Source organism: Nicotiana tabacum, chromosome 5 (genome assembly GCF_000715075.1).
Source record: "Nicotiana tabacum cultivar K326 chromosome 5, ASM71507v2, whole genome shotgun sequence".
NCBI lineage: Eukaryota > Viridiplantae > Streptophyta > Magnoliopsida > Solanales > Solanaceae > Nicotiana > Nicotiana tabacum.
This window is the reverse complement of record NC_134084.1, coordinates 127,856,091-127,876,286: the sequence shown is the minus strand read 5'-3', so window position 1 is coordinate 127,876,286 and position 20,196 is coordinate 127,856,091. Positions and strand designations below refer to the sequence as shown.

The following is a 20,196-nucleotide window of genomic DNA, read 5'->3' as shown; positions in this document are numbered from 1 at the left end:
GCAGGTCTAAGCGAGCTACTGAGGCGGAAACTTCGGCTCTCAAGGAGACAAGGTTTGAGGAGCGGATCGGGTGTTTGGAGGCGGAGCTGTCTGAGCTGAATGAGCAGGTTGCTGCCCTAAGAGCCGAGAAGGCGCAACAACTGGCTCAACCATCTACTTCTCATACTTTTGTCGATCCTGGTGTGTCACGAGAGTTGTATGAAATGTGGGTTCATGTTGAGGCCCAACTTGACATATATAGGTCTTTGAAGACGGTTGGAAAGATTTTCGAGGCAGAATTTGAGGATGTTCGTGTCAAGGCACGTGCAGCTTGTGACACCTGTGGTTATAATCCTGGTACGCCCTGCGGGGATGATGATGAAGTCGCCATAGATGGGCTTTCCTCGACCCTTGGTACGACGATGAGTATGACAGTGACATCGGTGATGAGGGGGCGATGCGGTGTGAAGTCTTTGTACTTGGTTTCTATTTTTTGTGTTTTGTGGTTTTTTTTGTGGGGCCGTCTTTCAAGCCCTTTTATAAAATGTATTGGAATGGAATGATTGAAATGGAACAGTTATATTTTGCTATGTATTTTCGGCTCTTTGTTTTTGTGAGTGTCTTCTTTATTGAGAAAATCCCTAACTTCTGGTCGGTCAAATGTAAGCTGATTCGAATGAGGTCGAATGTGGATTGATTTGATCGAGGTCGAATGTAAGTTAATTCGAGCGAGGTCAAATGGAGATTGATTCGAACGAGGTCGAATGTAAGTTAATTCGAGCAAGGTCAAATATAGATTGATTCGAACGAGGTCGAATGTATGTTAATTCGAGCGAGGTCGAATGTAGGCTTAGAAAATAATTTGGGTAAGATCGAATGTACATTTCCTTTGTTAATTCGAGCGAGGTCGAATGTAAGTTAATTCGAGCGAGGTCGAATGTAGGTTTAGAAAATAATTCAAGTGAGATCGAATGTACATTTCCTTTGTTAATTCGAACGAGGTCGAATGTAAGTTAATTCGAGCGAGGTTGAATGTAGACTTAGAAAATAATTCGAGTGAGATTGAATGTACATTTACTTTGTTAATTCGAACTAGGTCGAATGTAAGTTAATTCGAGGGAGGTCGAATGTAGACTTAGAAAATAATTCGAGTGAGATCGAATGTACATTTCCTTTGTTAATTCGAACAAGGTCGAATGTAAGTTAATTCGAGCGAGGTCGAATGTAGACTTAGAAAATAATTTGAGTGAGATCGAATGTACATTTTCTTTGTTAATTCGAACGAGGTCGAATGTAAGTTAATTCGAGCGAGGTCGAATGTATACTTAGAAAATAATTCGAGTGAGATCGAATGTACATTTCCTTTGTTAATTCGAACGAGGTCGAATGTAAGTTAATTCGAGCGAGGTCGAATGTTAACTTAGAAAATAATTTGAGTGAGATCGAATGTACATTTCCTTTGTTTTGGTGTGTTGTGTAAATTTGGTGGAGTTGTGTAAGAATGTCATATACTGCTTTGTTTATTCATTGGAGAATATTACATATTTCTGTTCGGTCCGTACATACATTCGAGGAGTCCCAGTCTATCTAGTCCCTTCATTGTTCAGCCTAGAGAAATAGTCGATAGGCAGGGCGATAAACTTAATGCCTAAACTTCGAGACGCCCTCTTCATCACCTCATTAAAAACCTCCCCGAGAAAACCCAATTGGGATAAAAACTCGGGTGAGGTAAAAAGAGTACGACTTGGGTGACGTCCGTCTTCAGAAGTTGAAGTATTTGAGGCGGGCGAATTTTCAATTATTTGGTAGTAGTTTTTCCTCCATTGTTTCTAGTTGGAATGACCCTTTGTTTGCTGTTGCTGTGATTTTGTATGGTCCATACCAATTGGTTCCCAGTTTGCCTTCCCGTGGGTCTTTGCTCGCTTGTATTTTGGCTTTGAGTACATAGTCTTGTACCTTGAGTGGTCTGACTTTGGCTTTTTTGTTGTAGTATCGTTCTGCTTGCTGTTTTTGAGCTATCATTCTTACGTAGGCCATGTCTCTTCGCTCATTTGTTTCATCGAGGTCTTGCTTTCTGCTTTCATCGTTACTTGGTCCGCTCTCTTTGGAGTATCTCAAACTTGGTTCCCCGACTTCGACTGGTATTACTGCATCAGTCCCATAGACTAGTGAATATGGCGTTTCTCCTGTGCTTGTTTTTGGTATGGTGTGGTATGCCCATAGCACCTCCGGTAGCAGTTCCGGCCACAGTCCCTTGGCGTCCTCAAGCTTCTTCTTCATGATGTTCAGTATTATTTTATTGGAGGACTCCGCCCGACTGTTGCCTGCGGGATGATATGGCGTGGAGAGTATTCGCTTGATATGCCATTTATCGAAGAATTCGGTGGTTTTCTTTCCGGTGAATTGTGGTCTGTTGTCACAACTGATTTCTTAGGGGATGCTGAAGTGGCATATGATGTTTCTCCATATGAATGTGATAACTTCCTGTTCGCGTATTTGGGCGAATGCACTTGCTTCTACCCACTTGGAAAAATAGTCAGTTAAAACCAAAAGAAATCGTACATTACCTCGTCTTGCTGGAAGGGGTCCGACGATGTCCATTCCCCATTTGTTGAACGACCAAGGCGATGTGACTGAGTGGAGGTGCTCGTCCGCCTGGTGGATCATTGGAGTGTATTTTTGGCATTGTTCGCACTTTCTAACGAATTGGCGGCTTCCTTTTTCATGGTGGTCCAGTAATAGCCTGCTTGTATGAGGCATATAACGAGGGCTCTATTACCGGTATGGGCTCCACAGTGGCCTTCATGTACTTCTTCGAGTACGCGCCTAGTTTGGTTTGGTCCTAGGCATTTCGCCAAGGGACCGCCAAACGTTCTTTTGTACAAGTCATGGTTGATGATGTTGTATATGGCCGCTTGCATTCGAAGCTTCTTGGCTTCTTTTTTGTCGGGTGGGAGCACTCCGTCCTGCAAATATGACATAATACGGTTGTGCCAGTCCCAAGTCCAGTTTATAGTACATACCTCAATTTGATCTATTGACAAACGGAGGAGGGGGTCCATGTTTTCTTTTTCGCTTATGTTCTTGGTGGCCGTTGCTAATTTGGAGAGGCCGTCTATATTTTGTGCTCAAGGTATCTGGTCGAGTTGGCACTCGTTGAACTCGGGCAATAACTTATGAATTTTTGCCTGATATTTTTGTAGCCTCTGTTCTTTGATTTGGAAAGTCCCTATGACTTGATTGATGACAAGTTATGAGTCACATCGGAGGATGACTCATCGTGCTCCATACTTGAGAGCTAGTTTCACTCCTGCAATCATGCTTTCATACTCAGCCTTATTGTTAGTCATGTCGGGACACTGTATGGACTGGCAGATGACTTCGCCTGTTGGGACCTCGATCACGAGTTCCAGTCCAGATCCTGACGCGTTGGAGGCACCATCAGTGTACAAGACCCATAGGTCGATTAACTTGGGGGAGGTACGGTAGGCTTCCTACTCAGCCTCAGGCATTATTTTGGCGCTGAAGTCGGCGACGAAGTCGGCGAGTACTTGCGACTTTCTCGATGTTTGCGACTGATATGTTATACCGTGCTCGCTTAATTCGGTGGCCCACTTGGCCAATATACCCGACAACTCGGGTTTATGTAGGATGCTTCTTAGGTCGTGACCACCGAGATAGGGTGGCATTAAAAATAGGGTCTAAACTTTCGTGATGCTACGACTAATGCCAAAGCTAGTTTTTTGAGGTAGGGATACCTCGTTTCGGCATCGACCAGGGTTTTGCTAATGTAATAGATTGGAGATTGCGTACCTTTGTTTTCACGGACCAAGACTGCACTTACTGCAATATCGGATACAACCAGGTAGATTAAGAGACGTTCGCCAGGTTCTACCTTGGCGAGTAATGAGGGCGAGGACAAGTATGACTTTAATTCTCTTAGGGCATTGATGCATTCAGAATTCCACTGGAGTCCGTTGTCCTTTTTGAGTACGTTGAAGAATTTGTGGCATCTATCTGAGGATCGTGAGATGAATCTTGACAGGGCGGCTATACGGCCGGTCAGCTTCTGCACCTATTTCTTGCTAGTCAAAATTTTAGGTATTCCCTCTATAGCCTTGATTTGGTCGGGATTGACCTCGATGCCTATCTGCGACACCAAAAAATCGAGGAACTTTCTCGAGGTCACGCTGAAAGCACACTTTTCGGGGTTTAGATTCATGTCGTATTGTCTAAGTATGTCGAAGGCTTCCCTCAGGTGGTCGATGTGGTCCTCTTTTCTTTTTGATTTGACCAACATGTCATCTATATAGACTTCCATTGTTTTTCCGAGTTGCTCTTTGAACATCTTGGTGACCAGCCTCTGATAGGTCGCCTCTGCATTTTTCAACCCGAACGACATAACTCTGTAGTAGTACATCCCCTGGTGGATGATGAAGGTGGTCTTTTCCTGGTCCTCCTCCTCCATGAGGATTTGGTTGTAGCCAGAGTAGGCGTCCAAGAAGCTTAATAACTCGTGCCCCGTTGTTGCGTCGATGAGCTGATCGATGTGAGGCAATGGGAAAAAGTCTTTCGGGCAGGCTTTGTTTAGGTCCGTGAAGTCTACACACATATGCCTTTCCCGTTTTTCTTTTTCACCATGACCATGTTGGCGACCCATTGGGGGTACTTTGACTCTCGAATGGAACCGTTGGCGAGCAATTTTTCTACCTCTTTACGGACGGCCTCGTTGATTGCAGCATTGAATTTCTTCTGATTTGTCATATTGGCGGGTAGAGTGGATCGACATTCAGCTTGTGTGTTGCAATGTATTTCGGGATACCTGACATATCTGCATGAGAGAAAGCAAACAGATCGGCATTGTCAGTTAAAAATTTATGGAATTTACTTGGTTCTGTGAGTTTGTGGCCGATGTAGGCTTTTTTGTTGTGGTCATTTTTGTCCAGCTGGACAGGATCAAGGTCTTCCACTATTGACCCTATGGCTTCCATGACTTAGACTCGGTCCCCGACTTTAGTCTTAACTGTAGAGTGTATGTCAGTTTTGGGCGATGCGGTAGCATTCATGAGATGTGCGCTATTTACCGCGGATGTTGAATATTTCCCATGGGGTAGGGAACTTGATGAGCTGATATAAACTGGATGGGATGACCCTCATGGCGTGTATCCAGGGTCACCCTATAATGGTGTTGTAGGCTGTGTCTTGGTTCAAAACATGGAATGTTGTTTCCAAGATGACGCCCCCGGTCAGAACAGGCAATGTTATCTCTCCGGAGGTTCGTTCAACTGCATTGTTAAAACCTGTTAGTGTTATGCAACATGGTACTATCTTATCCTCGAGTCTCATTTATGTAAGAACTCTAGGGTAGATAATACACGTACCGCCCCCATCGTCTACCATGATTTTTTTACAGGTATCTGAAATTCGAAAGTAATGACAAGAGCGTCGAAATGAGGAAAGGTCAAACCATGGGTATTTGACTTATTGAAGATGATACTATCTTTGAGGTCATCATATCGTTCATGGGTGATCGATCGCTTCAATTTGTGTGTGGTGGTGAACTTCACATGGTTGATTGTTGCTTCGTCGCCTCCGCCGATGATCATTTGGATGGTGCGGGCAGGGGAGGGTGGCTTTGGGGGGCCTTGATATTGTTCTCGTCCACGGGCGAAATTAGCTCTCCCTCGATCGCTCATCAGCTCCTTTAAATGTCCTTGGTGGAGCATGTTCACTACTTCTTGTCGTAGGGCTATGCAATCCTCGGTCTTGTGGCCCTATTTCTGATGGAACTCGCAAAGGGCATTCGACTTTCTGGAATTTGGGTCCGACTTCATCTTTTGTGGCCATTTCACCTTGAGACCAAACTTCTCTAGGGCGTAAACTATTTCTGAAGGAGAAACACAAAAATTATGAACAGATAAAAGTGGAGGCATACCCCTTTCGTTTCAGTGAGTCCCCGTCTATGGCCTGGACGCCCCATCGGCTTGGCGGGGAGGTAGTGGGATGGGTGCTCTGATGTACGGTTGGTGCCTTTACCAATTAAGGCATGGGCCTGCGGGATCTCTTCGGCTGTCATTCTGACGATCTTTCCTTGGTTCCATTTGGACTATCGTTAACCGTTGAGTTGGACCATTGAGGTCGTCTTCGTCTGCTCTTACCTCAGCATAGTAAGCGTTGTGGATTTCTTTCCAGGTGGTGGGAGGGTATTTCATGAGTCTGCTTAATAATATTTTGGTCGCCCTCGACCCGTTCCTGTTTAACCCATTTTGAATAGCCGCTATCGCCATCCCCTCTGACATTTGGCAGGCTTATTCTTACTCTGTTGAATCGGGCGAGGAAGCCCCTGAGTCCTTCGCCAGGCGATTATTTGTTGGCGAATATGTTATTCACTCTGGCTTCTGCTTTCTTGGCCCCGACATAGGCGGTGACGAACTTGTCAGCCATCTCCTCGAACGTCATTATGGAACATGCCAGTAATTGTGAGTAACATGTTAAGGCTTCCCCTGTTAAAGTTTTGCCAAACTTTTTTAGTAGCACCGACGGTACCTGCTCTTTCGAGAGGTCGTTACATTTTATCGCCGTGGCGTAATGAATGATATGGTCTTCAGGGTCCGTTGTGCCGCCGTATATTTTCAAATATGGTGGCATTTTAAAGTTTTGGGTATAACATGCGGGGCTGCCTACTCGTTGTATGGCTGTTCCACGAACCAGCCGACGTCCTGTTTTGGTAGAAGTTTCGGGGCGCCTAGTATCTTATCAACCCTTTCTTGGTGCTCCCTCATTTTGTCGCGGAGTGCTTTCTTCTCATTCTCCATTTCTTCCATTTTCCTCAGAATAGCTATGAGGGCGTCGTTACTTACATCAACAACGGTGTAAGTGTTACCTGTTGGGGGAGAAACATGTTGCTCGTGGATGGTTGTTGGGGTGTCAACTCGTGCGGTGTTCCTACTTGCCCCTTGAGCGGGTTTGTCTAATATACTATTTAAGGTATTTGTCAGCCACGCCTCCAATAACTTTTTAACTGCGGGCGGAGCTTCCTCCGTCGTGGATGTGGAGGCTCCCTTCTCATGTGAAGTGGTTACACTCCCATGAGGAGGAGGTGAGTCACTTCGCCTGGGTGAGGCGCTCGACGTCACATTCTCCTCGGCTTCCCTGTCCACCTCGTTGATGGTGCCTAGGAGGTTAGTAGTGACACCCATCACTGCTTTCAGTTTTTCTTCTCTTTTTCTTGTCATTGTTAGCTTGTACAGATAAGAAAAAGGAAGCTTTTTTTTTTAAGATCTAAAAGAAACTAAACTTTTTAATTAGGAACTCCCCACAGACGGCGCCAAATTATTTGATGAAAAAGTTTTAGGTCCTTTTTGTTAAACCAATTTAATAAATAGATAAAGGGTGAATCCTAGTTAAACGTAATAAATCCTAGATCTGAAGTTCAATAATTTTGATGGTACTGGACCGTCTTCAAGTCAATGATTGCCAAGTTAATGCTCAATGACTATCACTAAATATGAGAATAAAAACATGCAATAAATGTGACAAATGACATTAAATGTAATAAGAAGGAATTTGTCACCCAAATTTTGAATGAGATGGATGATTCCTTCTTCTGACTATAGCATGCGACAGCTGACTATGGAAATGAACAAAGTGTTCTTGGATCTTGTGAATAAAAGAGGAATGTTGAGCAATGGAATCAAATAGAGGAGACAAGACAAGTTTTTTATATATTCTTGGTAGTCAACCCTTTACAAGATGTTTTCTCCTAAAGGTCCAGAAGTCCCTTTTTTTGTTCCCCCTCTCTTCCTATTTATAAAGGATATTCCTAGAAAATCCTAAAATAGTACAATTGGGGGAATATTCAATAGAATATTCCTATTCATAATCCTAAGAATATTTTAACCGTTGATGTTTTTTGTTCTCTACTCGACCTTGGCACTGATCTCTCTCTCTGAGCGACTCCTAGCCACTGGGCCGTACTTGGCTTCGACCTCGGCCTCAGCTCGTCTGTTTGCATTTGCTAAACTCGATCTAATTTTGGCCCATACATATGTGACTTATATGTAGGGGTGTCAAATGGGCAGGTTGGGCCGATTTTGGGCAGGTTAAAATGGATTGAGTTAATAATGACCCGTCCAAAAAATTTTTGGGTTGAGATGGGTTGGGTAATGATGGGCTAAAATTTGGGTCATAGCCCAACCCGCAGAACTATCACAAAACTTTCATTAATATATGTTGTTTTCTTATGAATTATATATTTACTAAATAAGATTTTTTTTCCTTTTATTATGATCATATATAACATATCAAACAAAAAAAAAATTATTTTTAAACATTTTTGGGAAAGTTACTCATAGATTAATTTGGGCTAAAAATTAGCCCAACTTTAAATGAGTTGAGATGTGTTGGATCAAGGTGGATTGAGTTCAATAAATAAACGGGTCAATAACCAGCCCAACCATAGACAGGTTGGACGGGTCATTTGGACTTGAGCCAAATGTGACATCTCTACTTCTATGTCATTTCTTATGGGACCCCAGACCTCCATTAAAGGAAGAAGCCCAGTAGTAGTAATAGCCAGTAGTAGAAAATGAATATGACTTAGCTAGCAAGGACCGTTTTTGCCGTTTGGGTCCTTTGGGAATTGGAAAGTAATGGCCTAAAAGGAGGGAAGAGAGAGGCCCCTACCGTGAGGAAAGAAGTTTCGTGCCATTCATATAAACTAGTGGTTGACATCTTTTTAGCAAGAAGAGGAAAGTTACTGAGAAAGAATGAAAGAAAGATCGAGAAACTTCATTGAAGGTGTTTTCTTTATGTGACATAGTTTCAGTTTCGAGAGCCAAACTTTTTTCCGGACATATAATTAATTTCTAAGTTTTTAATTTTTTTTTCATATTTAAAAACTACATAAAAGTACTATAAGTCATAGTAATAATTTAACAATTTAAAATATTTAAAGAGCATAAGAATAAATCGTGGTAAAATTTTTTCTTGTTTAACTCTTAAAAAGCAAAAAATATCACATAAATTGAAACAGAGGGAACATATCATACTTTGCGGACAAATTCTATGTTATCTTTCATAGTATTACTAGTAAGAAATGATTTTGGATATGTACATTTTAATGTTTGTTATGACATAAATGTTCAATTGTTTTGAAGTGTATATGTAAAATGTTACTTTAAAGATATTTTCTATCAAAAGAAAGAAAAAATATTGGAAGTTGGTTTCCGCTAAGAGTTTCAAACTTTAATTCACACCTCTTACATATTATATCCAAATGTAATACTTAAAAAAAGAATAGAAATTTTATCTCAATGCTTTATCACTGGGACTTGATCATAAAAATAGCTTCTAGAGCTAAACACTCATACAAACATCTCATAAAAATGAAAGGGGTCAAATAATAAATATCGGTTCTTAAGGGGGTTAACATTTCATGATTAAGCTACTCTTGCCCCTCGCTGAGAATATAATTAACGTAAACGAGATCCGGATCTAAACGACACCGTATTTTGGAATTTATATATTAAAACATACTCTAGGGTTTCGGCTTCTGAACCGTCAACCGTAAAACCCTCAATTTGCAGTAACAATGGGAGGAAAGTGTCCTCATCGAAGCGTGAAGAAGCGACGGTACTCCCACAAACAATTTCGCCGCTCCAAATTCCTTGTGAAAGGCGACGACGCCGTTTTTGATGAGCTCAAACGGCCGGAAGGGGAACGAAAACCGTTGCCCGTCGACGAAGATCTTCCCGGCATGGGACAATATTACTGTTTCCACTGCGAGTAATTCCAACTTCCTTACAACTCAATTAGTAGATTTTTTAATTCAATTTAACACAATTTTCTTCCTTTGTTTTATGTTTACTTATAAATGTCCTTAATTTTGTCTTGCCTAATTGTATCAGTCGTTATTTTGCAAATGTTACGGTGAGAGACGAACATTTCAAGACCAAAAAGCACAGGAAGCGGTATGATTATATCTTTCAGCTAATTCAGTTTCTTTTTCTTTACGTATAATTGTGTAATATTGGTTCGCATGAGTCAAATTTAAAATTAAGTGAAGATCTGCAGTTCAAGTTTATTGTTAATTCTATTGCCGTGGTAATGGAGCTTAAAGCTGATTCTATGAGTTAACTCTTAGATTGTGTGTCTGTATAGGACTAAGTAGTGTGAGATTTAGAGTGCTCTATTTTTTAGACAATCCTTCTAACATGAAGGATAGCTTTACAAATTATTTCGTGCCAGCAAATAAAATAAAAACCAGTCCCCCATGTAGGGTGGATATTTAAGACGATCTTTCTGAGATGAAGAATCATCTTTACAAAATACTTAATATTAATATTAATCTGGAAAAACTAATCATCCATTCCATCAGTGGATCTGGAAGAGCGATAAGAGCGGGAGTCAAGGTGAGTTCCCGCCATCACGAGTAACCACTAGATCCTCTTGAGTTTCAGCCTCCATGTCCCTTCAGTATTGATTTCTGGAGTTCTGAAGCTGAGTGCTCAGAACCTCAGTGTCTTGTTTCAGCTCTTTAATGTTGAGTTTAGTAAGAGGAACGTTGTTATTAGCCATTTTCTGCTTTCCAAGTATTGTGTACATCGTTATCACAAAAACAAAGCCCTTTTACAGCAAAAATCATCACCTGCCGGTTGATGCTTCATTTACCCTCTGTTAGATACCTATTTCAATGCAAATTAATTAAGTAGTGACTTTTTATCTCTTTTTTGCAGCCACATTTCATCAAAAACTTCAAAAAGAATATGAAAAGACATGCTTTAAATTATTATAGATATTATTTTTGTATAAAGTGTAAATAAGAATAATTAAAAATCCAATAGTTTACCCTGAAGTTCAAATTTCTGAAAATAACATGGAAATTGCTAAATTTGGAACTCCAGGACATTATAATGGACTTCAAACCTGGATAAGGTAATATCCCGCAAATTGTCCTGGTGTTCAACAAAAACTAGACATAAAATTTTTAAAAAGCATATAATTTGCATTAATATATCTAACAAAATGATACTAAGAAGAGCAGAATTTTCATTGCACAAAAATAATTTTACAAAATAACTAATGATAAGGATAACAAATTGATCCTTAGAACAGCTTCCATTTTTATTGCACAAATTTGTTTTTTAAAAGCCAAGAACCCAAAGATCAGTGGGATCATCAAAATGAGAGACGATAATAGGGGACTCAACCAACAGACCAAATTCCCTATGAGCAAGCTTAATACGATGTTGTTCAGCATCTTTGGCCTGAAACAGAGCAACAGTGTTCTTAGACATGGAGGCCATCAAAGGCTAGTTCCTCCCTCATTTTATCGAAAAAGCCTTTCACTACCAACAGGGCTTTTAGACATTTGTTCAAAGTGAAAAACAATAACTATTAATTTGTCTATGTTTCTAATAAAGAACAAAGGCTATTTATAGCCAAAGTTAACACCTACCACCTGCACATCGATTTTTACTCTGCATTAGTAGCATTTTGTCAATGCAAAATAAATAAAAATAGTGTTTGTATTCAATTCATCTTATACATGTATCATTGAGAAGGTGTATTAATAAAATACATGCCTTCAATTGCAAAAGACAAAAAAAATTCACTTAAAGCCGATGCATGTGATGTGAATTTTACATTTCGTCATTGTATCCAGGAATAGTATTTTGGATTATAAAATTCTATAGTTAGAACCCTGGGATAGATTCTGAAACTTCACACTTCTGCATTCAGGAATCCAAGATAGTATCCTGGAATTTCACACTTCAGGATCTCGTTAGATACTAATACCCATTATTTTTTAGGAGTTTGAACTTGAATGGCAAGACGATATATGTGTATGACTCTGTGGTTCCGGCTATGAAAGTTTTGAAATTCAGGATACTATCTTGGATTTCTGAATGTTGAAGTATGAAATTTCAGCATTTTGTGCTGAATATCACATGTAGTAATAGAGCTTCGAAGACACCTTGAACAATTTTTTTCCTATCATATTTTCTATTTCATCTTAGTCAGCTGAGTGAGTTGGTTTCTTGGATGGTTAAGGATATATCCTGAGGTAAGAAGAGTAATTTTTTGTTGACATCCTGAGATGTAAATATGACATATACGTAGTGCATGGGAGAAAAATTCCTCTCATTTGGCTATAAAAATATAGGATGTTTTTCAGCTAGAAATATGCAACTCACATTTACAAGTTTGAGTTATTAGTTGTTAACTTGCGGTTTTCTTATGATAGTTGATTGTATACTTATTTCTGGTTTTATCATTGTGATTGATCATCTGTACAATAGGTAGAAACCTTGTGTACCTGACTAGTTCTTGTTCATGTAGTGTAAAGCTAATGATGGGCCCTGCACCACACACCCAACTGGATGCTGATTTGGCAGCTGGAATGGGCATGCCAGATAATGGTCCGAAGCTAATGTCAATGAGTTGAACTTCCTCTTTTCGGTTTCTGTCTATGTAGCTCCTTTGATACTGATTTACTTATATGAGTTCTGTAAATGTCTTGACAGTTTCTGTAAGGAACTAGCAATATTGCTAAATTTTGTTTATGACTGCCTTGTTTGGCTGTTCTTCATGTGTCCATGATTCCCAGCTCTGCTAGTAGTGTCCGAAATTTTTGTTTCTTTTGCGTCAACAAAGGGTTCCTTAAAAGCCATCTTACTGTTTAGTTTCTTCCTCCCTCAATAATTTTGGGTCGACAGAAAAGGTGCTTATTTCGTCAAAGGGAAGAAGTTCTCTGAAAAAAGGTCGTATTTCATTCCGCTAATGAAAGTGTCGATATTGGTTCTCTCAGTTATCTTTGAATACAATCACATAATATTGCTTCATTTCTAGTTTGTGATATTGCCCTTTTTGTTCTGTTTGAAGGACATTGATACCCTTTTATATTGGAAACTCTATAATCTTAACATTGCGATATGTTAAGATTAGTGACATCAGTGATATGTTATTAAATATAGAATGGATTGAGTGTTTTAATTAGTTGCACTAGATTCCTAATCATTTAATCATTCAACTTTAACCATTTCATAGAATTTTAAGTACAACAAGTGGTGTCCTGAAAGTGTAGTCTTAAATCTATACAAAGCATAAAAATTTCACCAAAATAAACTATCTAAAATTTTACAAAATATGATTTTAACTAATTTCACGATATGCAAATTATGAATAAATTTTATCCAAGTATGAATAAATTATGACCACATATCGCTCAGGAGTTGGAAGGGAGGTTATCAGCTATGGGAGCCTGGAGGAGTAGCGGGGACGCAAGCGATATGTGGTCGACGATGGCTGATTGTATAAGGGAGGCAGCGAGAGGTGTTGGAAGTCTCGAGAGGTCACTCTGGCGGATACAAAGGCGACCGGTGGAGGAATGAAGTGGTCCAAGATAAAGTGGAAGCGAAGAAGGCGGCATACCTGAAGTTAGTATGGAGCACATGCGAGGAAGAGAGGAGAGCGAACAGAGAGACGTATAAGGTAGCTAGGAAGGAGGCGAAGCAGACGGTCACGGAGGCTAAGACTGCGGCTTTTGATCGTCTGTACGAGGAACTAGGGGCCAAAGGCGGGGAGAAGAAATTATTCTAACTTGCCAAGGCGAGAGAGAGGAAGGCTCGGGATCTGGACTAAGTGAGATGCACAAAGACAAGGACGGAAGAGTATTGATGGGAGAGGCCCAGATTAAGCGGAGATGACAGACTTACTTTCATAAACTTTTGAATGAAGACGGGGATCGGGATATTGTGCTAGGTGAGTTAGGGCATTCTGAGAGTCACTGTGACTTTGGGTACTGTAGGCGCATCAAGGTTGAAGAGGTCGTGAGGGCTATGCGTAAGATGAGCAGGGGCAGAGCTACCATGCTTGATGAGATTCCGGTAGAATTTTGGAGATGTGTGGATAGAGCAAGTTTGGAGTGGCTGACTGGGCTGTTTAATGTTATTTTCAGGATGAAGAGGATGCCGGATAAGTGGAGGTGGAGTATGGTGGTTCTGTACAAGAACAAAGGTGATATCCAGAGTTGCAACAACTATATGGGTATCAAATTAGTAAGTCATACCATAAAAATTTTGGAGAGGGTGGTAGAAGCGAGGGTGAGTAGGACGGTGTCTATATCTGACAACCGGTTTAGGTTCATACCGGGTCATTCTACCACAGAAGTTATCCACCTTATTAGGAGGATGGTGGAACAATACAGGGATAGGAAGAAGGATGTGCACATGGTGTTTATTGATCTGGAGAAAGCATATGACAAGGTTCCTAGAGAGGTTCCTTAGAGATCCCTAGAGGCTAAATGTATGTCGATTGCTTACATTAGGGCGATTAAGTATATGTATGATGGAGAAGACTCGGGTTAGGACAGTGGGAGGCGACTCTGAGCATTTCTCGGTTGTTATGGGGTTACACCAAGGATCTGCGCTCAGCCCATCCTTATTTGCCATGGTGATGAACGCACTGACACGCCATATTCAAGGGGAGGTGTCATGGTGTATGTTATTCGCTGATGACATAGTTTTGATAGACGAGACGTGAGGCGATGTTAACGAGAGGCTGGAGGTTTGGAGACATACCCTTGAGTCTAAGGGTTTTAAGTTGAGCAGGACTAAGACGAAATATCTTGAGTGCAAGTTCAGTGCCGAGCAGAGGGAAGTCGGCATGGATGTGAGGCTTGGGTCGCAGGTCATTCTCAAGAGAGGCAATTTCAAGTACCTTGGGTCTGTTATCTAGGAGGATGAGGAGATCGATGAGGATGTCACACACCGTATAGGGGTAGGGGTGGGGTGGATGAAATGGAGGTTAGCATCTGGAGTTCTGTGTGACAAGAAACTGCCACCACTACTCAAAGGTAAGTTTTATAAAGCGATAGACCAGCCATGTTGTATGGGCTGAGTGTTGGCCAGTTAAGAACTCACATATCCAGAAGATGAAAGTAGCAGAAATGAGGATATTAAGATGGATGTGTGGGCACACTAGGATGGATAAGATTAGGAATGAAGACATTCGGGAGAAGCTGGGCGTGGCTCTCATGGATGACAAGATGCGAGAAGCAAGCCTCAGATGGTTCGGGTACGTTCAGAGGAGAAGCCCAGCTGCCCCGGTGAGGAGGTGCGAGCATTTGGCGTTGGTGGATCTGAGGAGAGGTAGAGGGCGGCCTAAAAAGTATTGGGAGAGGTGATCAAGAGGGATATGGCGAGGCTTTCTCCGAGGACATGGCCCTCAATAGGAAGCTGTGGAGGCCGAGCATTAAGATTGTAGGTTAGGAGGTAATTGAGCATATTTCTAACTCGTACCAGTGTGAGGCTAGTCTGATAGGATTTTATCTTAGACTGCTAGTGGTCAATGTTGTGTTCACACTACGCTTTTGTTTTCATAGTGCCGAGCCTTATTTACTAGTTATTGTTTTTGCTTTCCATCTATTTACCGGTTCTTGTGATGTTGTTAGTATTTCTATGATTTTTGTTGATGGTACTAATATGTCTCTTTTCATCTTCTTGAGCCGAGGGTCTATCGGAAACAACCTCTTTACACCCTCGGGGTAGAGGTAAGGTCTGCGTACACACTACTCTCACCATACCCCACTTGTGAGATTTTACTAGGTTGTTATTATTGTTGTTACGCTAAAAAGTGTTTTTGTATGTATATATTTACAAATATTAGACAACTTAGCACTTAATTGTTTTCTGTGAAAACAAAATTGATTAAAACTTTGTACAGGAAAATAATTAGGAAATTACCAATAATTAGATAATCATAAAAATGTTTCCAATTAAGAGAAATTTAATGAAAAGATTATTGCTTGTTTATTTCAAAATTCGAACTACTTATTATGCACAACACTAATGCGTGAAATTCGCTATGCTGAAGTTAAACAATGTGGAAAGCAATATTTCCTGAATTGATAAGTATAAATTGTGTATGTTTTAAGTATATATAATATTAAATAGATAATATTTTATTTCTAAATATATTACTTTTTGTTCAATATTTGTGTAAATATAATAAATACTGCAGCGAAAGAAAAAGAACAGAAAGAAAAATACAAAGGCAAAGAAAGAGAGCCAAGGATGACATCCGTGGGAGAAACAACTGGAGAAAATTGAGCAACTCAGACGAAGGATGACATTCCAGACCACATCCCAGGCCAAGGATGACATCCTTGGGAATTTTGCTTGTGCTTGTCCCTATAAAAAGGACGTAAACTTCAATTGAAAAGGAGAGTCATTATTGTACAGGGAACACCAACTTTAATTAGCTTTGTTTTAGTTTTAAAAGTTATTTCTCTTATTGTAGGAATAATATTTTTCTATTTTATCTTTTCTCTATAATGGAGTAATTTTCTTTGGTTGGGATACTATTATCTTCTTATGTTGAGATTTTCTCTTTATCATCATTATACACCAAGGTATTTGATATTGATTATTTCTATTTATTTGATATAATTATATCACTTACTGAAATCTTTATCTTGTTATTTTGTTTCTTATTCAGGAGAAGAGAAAGATTTAAACAAGTTTATTGATTTAGAAAAGGCTAATCGAAAGAGGCTTTTTCTCACTTGGTGCACTCAACTAAGATAATTCTTGTTTGAAGCCATTACTTTAATTGGTTAACCACACTAATCGAACACTAATCGAAAGAGGTGTTATTAGTCAATTATTGTTTAATGTCACTAACTGTCAATAAATTAATAACATTAAGCGCGAGCGGTGCTATATATTATTGTTATGTGGAGTGATGTCTTAGAAATAAGTAGTCATTGTGAGCACGTGATTTTTGCAGGTGGCGACTCTGAAATAATTAAATAAATCCCGTTTCGATTGTCCTTCAATTGGAGAAAACTCCCCACGCGCCCCGCGGGCGCGGTAAAAAGGAGGTGCGACAGTCATTCTTTAGACAAGGTCTTTGTTTCACTGTTAATCGATTGACTACACTAATCGAAAGAGGTGTTATTAATTGGTTACTTTTATGTGATTTGGTTGAATTAGAAATAAGCAATCATTTCATTAAACAAAGAAATAAGTAATAGAATTTTGATCTTATTATAATAATTTTATCTTGTTGATTCAAAGTATTCCAACCTCTATTTTTATTTTAAGAAAAACCAAAATTATTTATTGCTTTTATTTTACATTTTTAAGAGCAACCCCTTTTATCAACTTGATTCTATCAAATAGTGACAAAGACAATATAAATCTATAGCCTAGGTAGTTCCAATCTCTGTGGGACGATATCTTAAATTTTATTTTAATTTGACAGACTGTGAGTAGAAAAATCATATACGCCCAGAGCTCGTCAAATTTTTGGCGCCGTTGACGGGGATTGGTAAACATCTACTTCAGATTAATTGTCTTACTACTACTTTGAGATTTGTTTCTTTAGCTTCATGTCTTTTGTTTTCTAGTGCCTGACAAGTACTAGGGAGCAATACCAAAAACAAAAATAAAAAAAGGGATCCTGAGGGTCAATTTATTCCACATACTTTCAAAATGAATTTCGATCAACCAAGTAAACTGCTTGTTGAGTTGGTAGAAGAATATTGTAAAAAGGTCATCTTATGTGACTATTGTGGAGGCAACCACCAAAGCTTTGAATGCCAAACAAGTAACATATTCTCCTATGCGGATTCTAGGAGAATGAATGACCTTGAACAATTAATTAATAAAATCAGTCAAAGGTCCATTACTTGTGAATATTATGTTGGAAGTCACTTTACCCATGAATGTCAACCCGGTAATTCCTATTCTTTTGTTTTATAAAATGAACAATCTAATGTTGTTTCTAGTTCTTGTAGACTTACTGATTTTAGTGAATATGACTGCAATCCGGAGTGCAATCAATATTCACAAAAGAATTAAAATATTAAGAGTCAATCACCTCAAGAGGAGAATGTAAACTTGAAAAAAGTTGTGCATAATTTTATAGAATATACCGATGAAAAATATGCACAGAATCATAAAGCCATTTATGGATCTAACAGTAAAAGTAAATCAATTAGTAAGTATGGCAATCTCCTTGAATTTTTGTGGCGGGCTTTTAAATAAAACTGCATCTTGTGAGGATAGACCTATTGATAAAAAAATTGAGCTTTGTGAGAAAGAATCTACCACTCATGGTGAACATACCGATCCAATTGAGAAGGCTGACAATAAAGGTTTAATTGAATATAATTCAATAGGTGATGAGTGCTTACTCCAATTTTCTTATTCACATAAATTTATTAATTTGGTAGAAAATGAGAATGAAGAGGTCGTTATACACAAAAATAAAATTTTCATGGACCATCATTCTTTTTTTTTTTTTTGATCATTATGATTTTGTGGATTTTGTTATTGGAGACTTTCAGAAAAATGCATGGAATGATCCTCGTGAAAATGCAGAATGGAGTTAATGATCAACATGTACTATTATTTGCCCGCTCGAGACAAGGTCGAGAAAGAGCGGGATGTGAGAAAAAAGAAAATATTTTGTGATGTTCTTGGCCAAGTGCCCTCTAAGATGAACCTCAAGGAGCGAAAAAGAAAGAGTGATTCAGAATTGGGGTTGGAGTTCACTAGCTCCAGAAAAAAAAAATATTCAGCAGAGCCCCTTTACCTCATCTTGCTTTTATATTATTTGTCATGGGGACATGACAATATTTAAGTATGGGGGTAGAGGAATATATATTTGTGTATGTTTATATTTTTTAGTATAACTTCTTTTATACATCTCCATGGATTTCTTTGTTCAGTTCTTTGCCATGGTCGTAATATTTTGAACTGAACACTTTCTAGAATTTGTAGTATATAACTCAGCTAAAAACTTGATTTTTCTGAGAATGAGATTTTGAAAAATGGGATTTAATTGAGTATCATCCATGTGTTAGATGAATATCTTTTCAAACTCATATTTGTTTGTTGGTAATTAAAATTATAATGTTTGTTGATCCCAAGTGTATTGTTTTGTCAGGTTATGTTGCCAAGTTCTCCTGCTTATTTTAAAATCTAGAACTTGTTTTGAATGTGGTTTGAGGCGAAATTCTAGGTAGATTTTTGAGTTGAGAAATGAAAGTAGGCCTTCCTTGTTGAACCATTACCTAAATTAACCTGCCAATTATATTTATCCCTTGTCAGCCCCCTTGAGCCTAAATAAATTATCCTTTATTTTCTTGATAGCCAAACTTTAACCCTTAGCCTATTTTAATATCACATCTATTTTTTACCATATCTCCTTTTTGGCGCTTTAAAATATAAAAAAACTAAGTGTGATGGAGTTGTAGTGGAAGGAAGAGATAGATGATAGTTGGGTTTACTTATCTTTTGAGAATGTTGTCATGTGACTTTAAAAGAAATAAATTGTTGCGTGTGAAAAAAATTATAGCAACAAAGAGAATTTTGACAACTGCAAAAAAAAGGGCAAACAAGAAAAACAATGAAAGAGTTTAGAAAGGAAAGACAATAAAAAAAAAGAGGCTAAATTGTTTTAGAAAGAAGGAAGACAATATACTTAATTGTCAAAAGTATTGTGGTGCTTGTAAGAGACTTGAGTCACTTTATTCATATATATCTTACATGTCCTAGTACCAACATTACAACCTTATTAAAGCCCTACATGATCTCAATTCAAAGACTCCTATATTAGTGGAGAACCACATGATAGTCAAGCTTATGGAAATTTTCAGTGGCTTGAGATACTTCTTTGTTGAGAGTGAGCGAATTTTTCAATGTCCTTTTTTATTTTGTACTGATATATTGTGATTTATGGGTATCTCTCTTCATTTGGTGAGACACATTTGGGATTAAAAAGTATTATAATTTTGGTTCTCAATAAGTGAACATGAGTACAATTAAAGTTTATTTGAATTCGTGGCTTTGATCTTGGTTATATTCTTGTTTGAAAAATGTTCTCACAATTTTATTTTAAAAAAAATTAGCCGCTATTTTATTTTGTGTATTTTGCTCGAGGATGAGCAAACGTTCAAGTATGGGGGTATTTGATAAGTATAAATTGTGTATGTTTTAAGTATATATAATATTAAATAAATAATATTTTATTTCTAAATATATTACTTTTTGTTTATTATTTGTGTAAATATAATAAATACTGCAGGGAAAGACAAAGAACAGAAAGAAGAATACAAAGGCAAAGAAAGAGAGCCAAGGATGACATCCGTGGGAGAAACAACTGAAGAAAATTGAGCAACTCAGACGAAGGATGACATCCCATACC

The 20,196-nt window shown here is 38.8% G+C and overlaps 1 protein-coding gene across 1 annotated transcript; it reads left to right on the top strand.

The window, feature by feature from the left end:
* Positions 1-9,511: 9,511 nt before the first annotated feature.
* Positions 9,512-12,579, top strand: LOC107787347 (uncharacterized). Its single transcript, XM_016608904.2, has 3 exons — positions 9,512-9,765; positions 9,888-9,950; positions 12,322-12,579. The coding sequence occupies exons 1-3, from the start codon at positions 9,572-9,574 to the stop codon at positions 12,425-12,427; spliced, it is 363 nt and encodes a 120-aa protein (XP_016464390.1). The 5' UTR covers positions 9,512-9,571; the 3' UTR covers positions 12,428-12,579.
* The last annotated feature ends 7,617 nt before the right edge of the window (positions 12,580-20,196 follow it).